Source organism: Erithacus rubecula (assembly GCF_903797595.1).
Source record: "Erithacus rubecula genome assembly, contig: SUPER_Z_unloc_4, whole genome shotgun sequence".
NCBI lineage: Eukaryota > Metazoa > Chordata > Aves > Passeriformes > Muscicapidae > Erithacus > Erithacus rubecula.
The window spans coordinates 2,213,336-2,226,431 of NW_027635670.1; the positions used below are offsets into that span (position 1 = coordinate 2,213,336).

Below are 13,096 nucleotides of genomic sequence, written 5' to 3' on the forward strand. Positions count from 1 at the left end.
GCTATAGTTGCTGTCATCATATGAAAAAGTCAGCAAAGAACGTTTGTAATTTCAGCAATCCCAAAATATGCTGAATAGAGGCACGAATGACTAAATTTTAATCTATGGCACAGTTAAGTTACTTTACACTGAACTAAGTTACTGTACACAGGACTTGATCTCCTGTATTCACAATCAATATGTATAACTTGCTGATTTTACGCACTTTTAAAAACTTTCAGTAATTCAAAAATAAAATCAAACTTTCCAGGTTGAAGTGGTTATGATATGTAGAATATAGATACATAGTTTTTAGGATCATAGTCAAGCTAGCCCTGATAATTTGGGAAATCAACATACTCAATGACAAGTAAATGAAAATATTTGTTCCTTATAATATACATATCTTCCAATCTACAGTGAACAGCAAGGACTTTGAGATGGACAGGTCGTCTTGAATAAGGAGCTGATTTTATGTAATGATTTTATTTTATGTAATCTGTGCCATTACATAAACCAGTGTCTGAATATATTATCCAGTTGCACAGGAATGTATACACATGACACACTGCTGAAGTTGAAAAGTAAGGACGAGCACTGATATAAGTAATCCTGGACCAAAATTGACAGAGTATAAAAATTATGGATTATTTCCACATAATAGCATGTAAACCTGTTTTAACAATCTGGTGTGAAATAGAGTAACCAGTGCATTTTTTGCTTAAAATCATTTGACATACTATCCACTTTGAGGCTGCTCTTCCTGTGTTTCTAGTCACAAGTTTGAACACTGCTTGCTTTTTTAATAGCCAGTTGAAAAATGGAAATCAAACTGTCAGGTGCCAGAGTCTGGGGCTTATTTTCCTTCACCATGGGGTAGTCTGACCCCTTGCATGATGCATACTTCCTGCATCTGTTTCTTAGGCTGCTATTGAGACTTTAGCTAGCTAAAATTTGAGCTTCCCCATCTTTGGTTTGTTTGGATCAGCCTGTATTTGTGTCATGTGTGATCCTCTCTCTGCCTGTAAATCCAATTGGCCTGTAAAATGTGTGTAGATCAAATAAAAGCATTGCTCATTGATGGGGAAAATATGCTGAGAAACTGCTGATTATATCAGTTCTCCTTAGTCACGCTCTTTAGCTCACAGGTTACTTGCAGAATGTCTCTCAGATACTGAAGTGACTAACAATCAGAATGGAAGCACTGTAGCACCTTGTTAGCAGCAAGGAAATGGTGGCTTCAAAGATTTTGTACCTCCAGTGAAGTAATACATTCTGTTTGTATTATAAAACTTGTATTTTCTTCTCCTGGAGAAGCTGGGTACTTTACAGAATCTACACAGTAAGTGAAACAGAAGCTGCAAGCCTGCCAGTGGGTGTTGGCCAGAACATGTCTCTGCTTGGATGAGTCTTTGTCTGAGGAAGACAGCATCAGATGTTCAACTGTATTTAGAGGTGTTCCTTTAAATCAGTTGAACCTTAGTGCTGTGTCCAAATGCCAGGTGTCTCAGTGTGAGCTGATCTCTTCCTGAAGGGAAGATACATGTGTATGAGTGTAAAGTCTACACTCTTTGCTTAGGTTACTGAGTTAATGGAGATGCAGTTTTCCTATTTTCTTGCTGTCTTGTTCCTGCTGTCAAAACTAGGTTGGTCTTAGCCTTGGTAGTACTCTACCAGTTTACATATTGGTCTTCTCAGCACCAGCAATCATGCTGTTCTCATCAGCAGGCTTAGTGCTAGCTTGAGCTGTTTAACATACAATACAATTTTTATTTCAGCAGTGGGAATCTTTTTATTAGGGACCAAACTGGACTTTATGGCCATCAAACAGTATAAAAGTACACCTGACAGCATTCATTCATTACCAACACTCTGCCAGGCCTCTACTGTGTCAGCTGTGGACCTCTCCATTTCCCTTCCCTGCCTTTGTTGTGGCTGTCCCAGTCTGGGGTTTCTCCTTTGCCCCAAGATCACCCCAGAGGGACATGAAGTGGTTCAAACCCTGGTTCTCTCAGAAGCAGCCGAAGAGAGATTGCCTGAGACAGTTTTCTCTTGTTCCAAGGATTGTTTATTATTTCTTATCTCAGGGATTTTCTGCCTGGCCAGCAGGGTCTGCTCAGCCTGGCATCCATGGTGGAATCTGCCTGGTGAAGGCAGGGCTTATTTTATATAGTTTGTACTACATATTACATGTTTACAAAATTTTCCCAATACAGTACAATTTTATTAAATGGTCCAGCCCTGACTCCATCCAATCTAAAAGTGCCAACGTGTCACCCAACATGGATGACATGGAGAAGAAGGAGGAAAAGGTGTCCACCCCCCAAATTCTCCATCTTGGCCACGTGTCCCTTATCATAAACATTCCAAAAAACCTATTTATATACATTCTAACAATCTAATTTACACTTCACTAATTTTGGTGACCTGTTTCCATTCTCTTTGTGCTGACAACTTCCCCCAGGGGTTAGAATTCAGCACCTGTGACACCAGGGTCTCACTCAGGAGTCTTTGAGACCCTTGCCAGGGGAGTTTTGAGATCCCCAAGGAGGCCAGGGGTATGCCCTGGGCTCCCACAGTGGCCAGCACTGTGTTTCAGTGCACATCACAGCCACCTCCTGTGCACTACACAGCACTCACTGCATGAGTTGCTCCACAGCAGTGCTCTGCACCATGCTGTGCTTTCCTCTCCTGCCTATTATTTGCCTAACCATAAATACTTTGTTAAAGGCAGATCTCCCTCTGGCCTTGCTTGGCACACAGAGCTTTCCCCACATCTGGCTGCTGCCCATTTTCTCTCCCACAGCTGCAGCAGTAAAACTGCTCTCAGTGGGAGCAATGCAGTGTAGTGAGTGGTGCATTTGGTGGCTTTGGATGCAGATCAGACTGTGGGAAGCTGCAGGTGCAAGAGAGTGCCTACGAAGGACAGAAGTAGTAGGAAAGGGGCAGACAACTGGCAAGATTGTGTGATTGAAGGAGGGAAATGAGTGTAGAGCATAGAGGCTGAAGATGGTAGCAGGGTGAAGAAGGAGATGCATGTGACCATTTGCAATTACTTCAAGGGCTTCCTTTGGTCACTAGTTGCTGCTTTTTTCTTTTTTGTCTGAGGCTGAGGTAGGAGTAGTCACTATCAGTGTTCTAAAGGATGGTAAGAAAAATTTGGAATACACTTTTAAATGTGGTTGTGTGTTCCCTAGTACACATTTTCATTTTCAGTGCTGGCTTGTCAGAGAATGACATTGCCTCTGCCAAAAGAGAGAGCCATTTAGGAGCAGCATGTGTGGGAGGAATTGTATATGCATGCCACAGTCACTGCAGTGGCTCTACCTTTACACTTTTATTATCATTTCTTACCTCTGAAAGGATGTCTTTCTCATATTTGTATTTTATAATTGCTTACTGAATTAAATTCATGGCAGAGATGAATGTGTTCGTATTTGGTGGGTCTCTAAAATTAATTTGTAAGGCACAAATATTTTTTAGACCGTATTGCAGTAACTTGTTCTTCATCGACTTGGTGATCCATTTTAAAGCGTGATTGTAGCAGAAAGTGTCAGTGGACATGATCATCAGAATGTTTAACATTTTTCTTTTTTCTTTTCCCTTCTCTGGTAACTGCCACAGGCACAGCTGATTGCACAGTCCATAGGTCAAGCATTTAGTGTGGCCTATCAAGAATTTCTGAGAGCAAATGGAATCAACCCAGAAGACCTTAGCCAGAAGGAATACAGTGACTTGCTTAATACCCAGGATATGTACAATGATGATCTGATTCACTTCTCCAAATCTGAAAATTGCAAAGATGTATGTTCTTTTTTTTTTTTTCCCCCCTACAAGTATTCAGCTGCTCTTTACCAGTTGCAGGCCTATATTGGCAGAAATTAATAAACCATTAATACTTCCTATGAATTATCTCAGTTGGTCTAGAATATCCCCCCTAATAGGACACCCTGTCATCACTGTTTCAAAGGCAAGCAGTGAACCCCGAATTTATCCTCAGTCAACTGACTTACCATCTGTTTCTCTTATTTTTACCAAATAATTCTCAGACATATTTGAAAATGTACTTAAAGCAGATTAACAGATGAATACAGTTTTTAAAATTATGGTAAACAACATAAAATTTATAGAAGCACTGATGTTTATGAACATGACTGATTCCAGGTTTTAAATAGCTGAAAACTTTGCAACTTGCTTAATAAAAATGAACCAGTGTGAAGCTGGAGCACATACATAACGTTTTTCCAATGCAAAGTTGTAAACTCTTGCAATCTCTTCTTACTTGGCTTTGTCCACCAAAGCCCATGGCACCTATGTTTCTTTCATTGTGATTTCTTCTGCTCATATACAGAAATTACTTCTGAGGGGTATTTTGTATCATTTAATGTTTGAATACGAATGAAAGGTAGTAAAACATGTACCTTGTCTTGTTCTCCCTTTGAATTAAGAAGGCAGGTTGCAAATGAAGAGGGGTGTATTTGTTGGTTTTGTGAATATTTGAGGGGGATGATATTAGATCCATGGGTGCGAAAGAAACTTTTTTTTAACACTTTTTCTTACTATACAGGTTTACATTGAAAAGCAAAAGGGAGAAATCCTAGGTGTGGTGATTGTGGAGTCTGGCTGGGGATCCATTTTGCCTACAGTTATCATAGCCAACATGATGCATGGAGGGCCGGCAGAGAAGTCTGGGAAGCTGAACATAGGGGACCAGATCATGTCAATCAATGGGACCAGCTTGGTTGGTTTACCACTCTCAACGTGTCAGAGCATTATAAAGGTAGGGAAAATGTTTCTGGAAGCTACACATTTTAAAACAATGACATAACTGAAGAGCATAAAGTATAAGACTCTAAAGTAAGTTCTTTCCGAACTTTTGCATAGCACTTTCCATTTCACGATCTTAAAGAACAGTATGAATTATGCCACACCCATTTTCTGACTCCACACAGGACCACAGAATGGGTAAAGTTGGGATGCCTGGAAGTAGTCTAATCCAACCTCCCTGCTCCAGCAGGTTTGCCTAGGGCATTTTACTCAAGATTGTGTACTGATGCCTTTTGAGTATCTCCAGAGAAGGGGACTCCAAAACTTCTCTGAAAATCTGTTCCTATGCTCAGTCTTCCTCACAGGAGAGAAATTGTTCCTCATGTTCAGGTGGAACTTCCTGTATTCCAGTGTTGGCCCTTTGCCTTTCATTCTATTGCTCAGCACCACTAAAAAGAGCCTGACTGTATCCTCTTGACATTCTCCCCTCAGATACTTTTACACATTTATGAGGTCTCCTCTCAGTTGTCTGTTATGAATGCTGAACAGGCCCAGCTCCCTCAGCCTTTCACAGAACTGTGGCATTTCTGGGGTTGGAAAGGACCCCTGAGTTCATTGGCTCCAACTATCAACCTTTACTTCCTAAATGGAGTACTCTAGTTCCCCTAATGATAGCCCTGAACAGGACCTGCTTCTTCCAGGAGCCCCATGTCCCTGCAGTGCTGAGGAGCCCAGTGCTCCAGACATGCCTCACCAGGGCTCAGCAGAGGGGCAGGATCAGCTCTCTGGAGCTGCTGGCAGTGCTCCTCCTGATGTACCCTAGGATAGCATCAGCTTTCTTGGCTACAAGAGCACAGCTTGTGCTGGGGCCTGGGGTTATTTCTCCCCAGGTGAAGATCCTGCATTTGCCCGTGTTGAATGTCTGAAGATTCCTTTCTGCACGTCCCTCCTGCTTGTCAGGGTAATCCTTCTGAAGGGTTGCACAGCACCTGGGTATCAGCCACTCCTCCCAGCTTTTGTGCCATTGTGAGCTTGCTCAGGAGGCACTGCATCTCTGATACAAAGAGAAGTACTGAGGTTGGGCCCAGTGTTGAGCCTTGGGGGACACTGCTAGATACAGGCATCCAAATAGAACTGTGCCACAGATCCCAACCCTCTGAGCTCTGCCATTCAGCCAGTTCTCAGTCTACCTCATCACCCGCTTCCTGAGCTTGGCTATGAGGTTATCTTGAGAGACAGCATCCAAAGCCTTGATGAAGTTCGTATTGACAACATCCAGTGCCATTCCAGAGTGCTGTGCTATTTACTTGTGTACTAGGATTCTATGCACAAGTTCACAAGGGAGTATTTTGTGCAGAAGGAAAATATTACCAGATACACACTAAAAATTTTATATAACAAGTGGAGGCACGGGTGCCTAGTATTGTCATAGGCCTTACTAGCTGTCAAATACCTCTTAGTATTTGGATGAAATAGAGTAGATGCTTTTGTGTTTATTTGTTTATACCTATTTTTAAAGCTTTAAAACTTTGGCTTAAAGTCTTACCCTCAGTGGCATCTTTGTCCAAGTTATTTGAAAGTGCTTCTCTTACTTGATGCTTCTCTTCATTTGCATGAATGGGATATTTTAATTGGAAGAGCTTTCTTCTAGCTTTTAGGAAATGGTGCGACAGTTCATAGCTTGTTAGACTTACTCATTTAGGCTACTTTTTGGTAACAAGTTGTATTATGTAATTTTTTTCTTTCACTTTGTATTTTTTTTAATAAATTTGCCATATACAAGGTAAATTTGCCAAGTTAAAAAAAGTGCATAGTCTTTTTTTTTTTTTCTTCATGGATTATCTCTTAACTAAGATATTTGTTATAAAGACTTCCAAAAATATTAATTTTGAGTTATGATAAGTAATAGTTGACCAAGCCAGTCATTTTAGATTCAGTGAGTAGAAACGATAGCCTGTGTGACATACTGAAAATATGACAAAAACAATCTTAAACTGTAAAGAAAGGAATAATAATAAAAAAATCACATTAAAGGTCTTTGTGCCAACATCATCGAAAGAAATCTCCCTGCAAATTTAGGCTCTTTTTGTGATTGTTTCCTATCCCACTTAATTTTTATTTCTAAAGCTGTGATAAGTTATACTTCCCTTATTCAGATGGGATTTTGTTTTGCTCATCAGTACTTTCTCAATACAGAAGCAACCAGATTTGCTGTTTCCAGGTCCTGCAGGCCTTTCTCTTCTTCTCTGGTACTTACTGCCAGTCTTTTTTTTTTTTTTTTTTTTAATGTTTCCAAAGAGAAGATAATCTGTCTGTTTGCAGATCTTCATAACCACACATCTGGAGTTATTCATGTAGCACTTTTGGAAACAAGCATGTATATGGATGATCTATGTGCAGATCATTAAATGTGGTAGAATTATCCCAGATTTCTGATTTCCTTAGCGTGCTGGAAGCATGCCTATGAAAAGATAATATTATGTGGATAAACATATGTCACAATCACTTCAAACAAGATAATTCAGTATTATGGATGTAATCTCTGCTCCTAATTTACCATAAACCAATTGCAAACTGACAGAGCTTGGAAGAAGCTTTCCATGTGTTGTGGCTATTCCTTAATAGGATTATTCTACTTCTGTCTTTTTCAGAAGCATCTGTTGCTGGCTACTATCAGAACTACACTCAGGAACTAGATAAACAAAGAAATGCAGTCAAAATATGCAATTTTTTTGTTTCTGATCAGTTTATGTTACCAGTCTGTATACTACTGAAGATTAGCCGCTTCTGATATATATGCACTTTCTTTAAAATTAAAATAATTTTTGTTAGGCACCATGTTATTTTTTTTTTCCCCAAAGAATGCATGTAAGTAATTTGGACATTCATCAGGGATGTAAGAGCATTATGATATCAAGTCTGTTCTGGGCATGCACTCTGAGTGAATTCAGATGACTGAAGTTAGACACTTAAATTCCTCATAGAAATGGCCATCTCCATACTCTGCATAGCTCCTGCCTTTCAAGATTAGAACACTGAGGCAAAAGCTCTTTAGACTTTTCCATAAACATCATGCCCACAGCGTAGTTCAGGTTGAGAGGTCCCTGTCATCTACAGTGTGTGGTGTTGTCAAGACCTACCTATAGAAGAAAGTGAATGGCCCTTGAGCATGTGAGGTGCACTGCTGATTCCTCACCAGAGTAGAGGAGTCCATAGTCATGGAAGAGGTGAAGTTCAGACCTCCCTTCTCCTGGGTGTGAAGTACAGGCTGTTCTCACAGCCAGGAGCTTTCTCATTTTGTGTTCAGACACCTGTTGTCCTGCAGCCACTTTCAAACATGAGCCAAGCTGAGCTCAGCACTCTGTGCCAGTGAGGGCAGCTGCTTGCACCTAATGTTGCTTGCATCCAGTTTAAGTCACCGACAAGAAAACAGACTTCAAGATAGTTCATCATGCCAGGATGCTGGTTTAGTTACTCAAGTCACTGCTGAATCTGAAGCTCAACAGAATCAGCAGCAGTAAACTGTATGTAGATACTTCAGTGTATTACCTTAGCTACAATAGGAACTACTTTCCAGAGTTAATTGTTGGAAGTCAGTGTCTGATACCTTGATTGCAGTGAGACCTAGATTTCAACTGCACTTATGAAAGGAATTCAGAAGCAGATACTGCAATTGGCAGGTTTTTAATTAAGCCAGCTGAAAGTTGCTGTATTTTTTAGAAAGCATTTTGTTCTTTATGTGGATTTTATTTATGTATGGATTTATGGCTAATATTTTGTGTGACTTAAGCATTTAAAAAATCACTCATAATAATTTCCAAGAGCTCTGAGTACTTGGAGTTGTACAAGGGGTCAGATTGTGTGTATTGTGGTTTATTACATTTTTGTTTTCACAGATCCATATGAGCACAATCTCTGAGTCTGACAGTCACTCCTGGTCTAGACCAGCATTTTGATACAAAGTAGAGTAGGTTCTTAAGGCTGTACCCACTAAAATTTAAATAACTCCAAGACTAGATACTCCACTGCCTCTCTGGGTGATACATGTTTTACCACTCTGACAGTAAAAATATTTTTTTTCATTCAATTTTCTTCTAGTAGCAAGGAGTTTATGATGAATGTGATATTGCTCAGTTGGAAGGGAGGAAAAGTACTTGGAATGTATCAAGCTCTGTCTTGGGGTAGATGATGAGTGATAGTTTGTAGGTTAGGATAAAAGGGCAGACTGCTAAGGGTGACACTAGTGGGTATGTGCTACAGGATGCCTGATCAAGGGGTGCATGAGGCCTTCTACAGACAGCTCAAAGCAGCCTCCAAGTCACAGACCCTGGTTCCTGTGGGGGACTTCACTCTGACATCTTCTGGAGAAGCTGCTCAGCAAAGCAATCCAGGAGGTTTCTGCAAAGCACTGGGACCATCTTCCTGTCACAGATGGTGGAGGATCCCACAAGAAGTGGGTGTGCTACTTGACCTCATCCAACCAACAGGAAAGGGCTTGTTGGAGATGTGGGGATTGGGGCCAGCTTGTGAGCAAGTAAGATTATAACCATGGGCTTCAAGAGAGTTTATTTTAGCCTCTCTAGGGATGACACAATCCCATGGGAAGAGGACCTGCAGGGAAGGTTGATATTCAGGGATCACTTCCTCCAGGCTGAAGGATAATACATCCCAGTGAGCAAGAAGTCAGAGAAGGGGTCAAGAGACCTGCATGGATGAATGGAGAACTTCTCTCATTACTCAAGCATAAACAGGAAATACACAGGAGATGGAAGCAGGGTCAGGCCTCTTGGAATTAATACAGAGGTTGTAGAGTAAGGAGAGATGAGACAAGGAAGGCCAAGGCCCAATTGGAGTTAAATCTAACCAAGCATGTCAAGATGGACTTCTTCAAATACATCAACCACAAAAGGAAAACAAAGGATAACGTGGACCTGTTACTAAATGAAGGGGGAGCCCTGGTGACAGGGGACACAGACAAGGCAGAGTTACTGAACACTGCCTTTGGATTGGCGTTCAGTGTCAAGACCAGCCCTCAGGAATCTCTGACCCAGGAAATCAGGGTAAAGGAATGTTGATAGGAATATTTTCTCTTGGTCAAAGAGAATTGGGATAGAGAGCACCTTTGGAAAACACAAAATCTGTACATCCATGGGCCCTGATACAATGCATCCATGAGTGCTGAGAGAGCTGGCAGACACCACTATAAGGGTCCTGGCAATCTGGGGACTTGCTTGAGGACTGGAGAAAAGCAAATGCCCTGGTCTTCAGAAAGGGTGAGAAAGAGAACCAGAAAACTACAGAACTACTGTCCAGTCAGCCTCACCTTAATTCCTGGGAAAGTGATGGGACACCTCATTCTGGAGGCCATCTCTGTCCACGTGGATGACAGTAAGGTCATCAGCAATAGTCAGCATGGATTCAGCATGAAGGTAGATCCTGCCTGATTAAACTAAATTCCTTCTACGGAAGAACAGCTAGCTGGATGGGTGAGGGGAGAGCAGGGGATGTTTTTTGCAAGATATTTGACACTGTCTCTCAGAACATCCTCAAGGAGTGTGAACCGGGGTAGTGGGCAATGAGGTGGATAGAGAATTGGCTGAATGGCAGATCCCAGAGGGTCATAATCAGTGGCACAGGGTCAGGTTGGAGACTTCTAGGTAGCTGTGTCCCTCAGGATTCAATGTTGGTGCAGGATTTTTTAAGTTATTCATCAGTGTCTTAAATAAAGGGGCAGATGCCTCCTCAGCAAGTTCACTGATGTCTCAAGCTGGGAGGAGTGGCAGACACCCAAGTGCTGTGCAGCCCTTCAGAGTGTCTCAGCAGGCAGGAGTCATGGGCAGAGAGGAACCTTCTGACATTCAGCAAGGGAAATGCAGGATCCTGCACCTGGGGAGGAACCACCCCGTGCACCAGCACAGGCTGGGGGTGACCTGCTGGAGAGCAGCTCTGTGGAGAAGGACCTGGGGATCCTGGTGGACAGCAAGCTGTCCATGAGCCAGCAGTGTGCCCTGGTGGCCAAGAGGGCCAGTGGTGCCCTGGGGTGCATCAGGAGGAGCACTGCCAGCACTCCAGGGAGTGATCCTGCCCCTCAGCCCTGGGGAGGCACAGCTGGAGTGCTGTGTCCAGCTCTGGAATCCTCAGCACTGCAGGGACATGGAGCTCCTGGAATGGGTCCAGGGGAGGGCTGATAAAGGGACCAGAGCATCTCTCTCATGAGGAAAGGCTGAGGGAATTGTTCAGTCTCAAGAAGAGAGAACTGAGAGGGGATCTCATCAATGGCTGTAAGTAGCTGAAGGGAGGGTGCCAAGAGGAGGGAGCCAGGCTCTGCTTGGTGGTGCTGAGCAGCAGGACAGAGACAATGGGCAGAAATTGCTGCACAGGAATTCCATGAGAACATAAAGGGATAATTTGTGTAGGTGACTGTGCAGTGGAACAGATTGCCCAGGGGGGCTGTGGAGCCTCCCTCACTGCTGATATTCAGGAACCATCTGGACACAGTCCTGTGCCATGTGCTCTGGGATGACCCAGCTTGAGCAGGGAGGTTGGGCCAGATGACCCTCTGTGCTCCCTTCCAACCTTACCCATCTTGTGATTCTATGAATAATGGAAATTTTTAGCACTGCTTATACAAAGATGATACAAGGAGAACCTGCTATTTGCTTAACAGAATTTAGTGCATTTCATTAGGGATGCAACCATTTTGTAACTTAGTTACTTAATGTAGAAGTAATTGACTTTTTTTGTGAGCTGCATAGACCTGTTTAATATTCCTTTTATGCATTATTTCAAATGAAGAAACTGCCAACAGGAATCTAGTTTTCCTAGAAGAACTGTGCCAGATTTTTGGCAAGAAAAACTTGATGTTATATCACTCATCTCACTGAATATTTTGATGCTTTTGTCTGGCATTCAGTGATCAGATTCTGGTACAATGCATACAAAGATCTATTTGTTCAAGGCTGCTCCCATGTCATTGTTCTAACATCTTTTTTTCTTCTGCTCATGTTACATGTTTAACTCTCAATTTGTTGGTTTTTTTCAGGGTTTGAAAAACCAGGCCCGGGTTAAACTGAACATAGTTAGATGTCCTCCAGTTACCACAGTCTTGATCAGAAGACCAGACCTCAGATATCAGTTGGGCTTCAGTGTGCAGAATGGGATTGTAAGTAGCTTCCACAGTTTCTGATGAAGCTTTATCATACATGAAACTTCCTCTCCATTTGTGGGTAAGTTTCAGTGTGAGAGGAGGGAAGCTGTCATTTATTCCCATACTGCAAGCAGGATTTTGCATTTATTAAGTCTGAGATACAAAAGTTGTGTTAATAAGAACTATTTTTTTTTTCTTTGATTCTACTTCACAACTTTAACGTCAGCCAGAGGAATAAAAAAGTTGTTTCAGCTTAACAAAACAAAGATGTGTGGAGGAGTCTGCTTTCAGCATACGTCATACATGTCCTTAACCAAGCCATTGCATGAAGAAGAAGCTCATTCTTGGTCTTTTTTGTTGTAAGGCATCTGCTTAATGAACATAGTTAAATTTAGATCCTTCATACACTCCTACATTTCCACAGGACATGTAATGTACAATACAAACAGCTTTTTCTGACAGTTCTGCTCTTGGAAGATAATATCCATTGCCTACTTGGGTCAGCGCTTGATTGCATCTTAGAATTTGTGTTCCAAATCTGTTTTTAAGTGTTGATTCATATCTTGCAGGCAAAAAATGGGTAATCAAAAGTCTCTGTTCCTTATGCAGCCCATGATAATTTTTGTCCTGTCCCTTCCAGATCTGTAGCCTTATGAGAGGAGGCATAGCAGAGCGAGGAGGTGTGCGTGTTGGCCATCGGATCATTGAAATCAATGGGCAGAGCGTTGTAGCAACACCCCATGAGAAAATTGTTCACATCCTCTCAAATGCTGTTGGTGAGGTAAGAATCAGCAATGTGTCTAGGCAGTATAGCACATTTCATTGCTGTTACCAGTAACGAGCAGTGTCCTTCAAGGGACTGGGACTGGGACCAGCACTCTGTCTGTCCTGTCTTCATTGGTGAATAGTGGGATTGAGTTGCACTCTCAGCAGGTTTGAAGGTGGTGCTTAAGGATCAAGATCAGTGGTGCTTAAGGAAAGGGATGCCATTGGAGGGACCTGAACAGGCTATAAAAGTTGCCCATGTAATCGGTGTGAAATTCAACAAGACCAAGTGCAAGGTCCTGCATCTGGGTCTGGGTAGTGTCTCAACAGAGACTGGGGCTGAAGGGGTTGAGAAGAGCCCTGAAAAGAGGAACTTGGTGGAAGGAAAGTTGGACACAAGCCCAGAATGGGCACCTGCAGCCCTAAAAGCCAGCTATA

The 13,096-nt window shown here is 42.2% G+C and overlaps 2 protein-coding genes across 4 annotated transcripts in view; one reads left to right on the top strand and one right to left on the bottom strand.

The window, feature by feature from the left end:
- ATG12 (autophagy related 12) overlaps nucleotides 1-13,096 on the bottom strand; it is a 307,791-nt gene that overhangs the window by 129,362 nt on the left and 165,333 nt on the right. The gene's annotated exons all lie outside the window — the stretch shown is intronic.
- The window catches only part of APBA1 (amyloid beta precursor protein binding family A member 1), an 88,227-nt gene that overhangs the window by 68,488 nt on the left and 6,643 nt on the right, over nucleotides 1-13,096 (top strand). For all 3 annotated transcript variants that reach the window (XR_013777292.1, XM_079331519.1, XM_079331520.1), the window contains 4 exons: nucleotides 3,604-3,783; nucleotides 4,547-4,759; nucleotides 11,789-11,908; nucleotides 12,534-12,674. Coding sequence is in view for 2 of the 3 variants with exons in the window: in XM_079331519.1 (XP_079187645.1) it covers nucleotides 3,604-3,783; nucleotides 4,547-4,759; nucleotides 11,789-11,908; nucleotides 12,534-12,674 (654 nt within the window). In the remaining variant the exon portion in view is untranslated. The remainder of the gene's footprint in view (nucleotides 1-3,603; nucleotides 3,784-4,546; nucleotides 4,760-11,788; nucleotides 11,909-12,533; nucleotides 12,675-13,096) is intronic.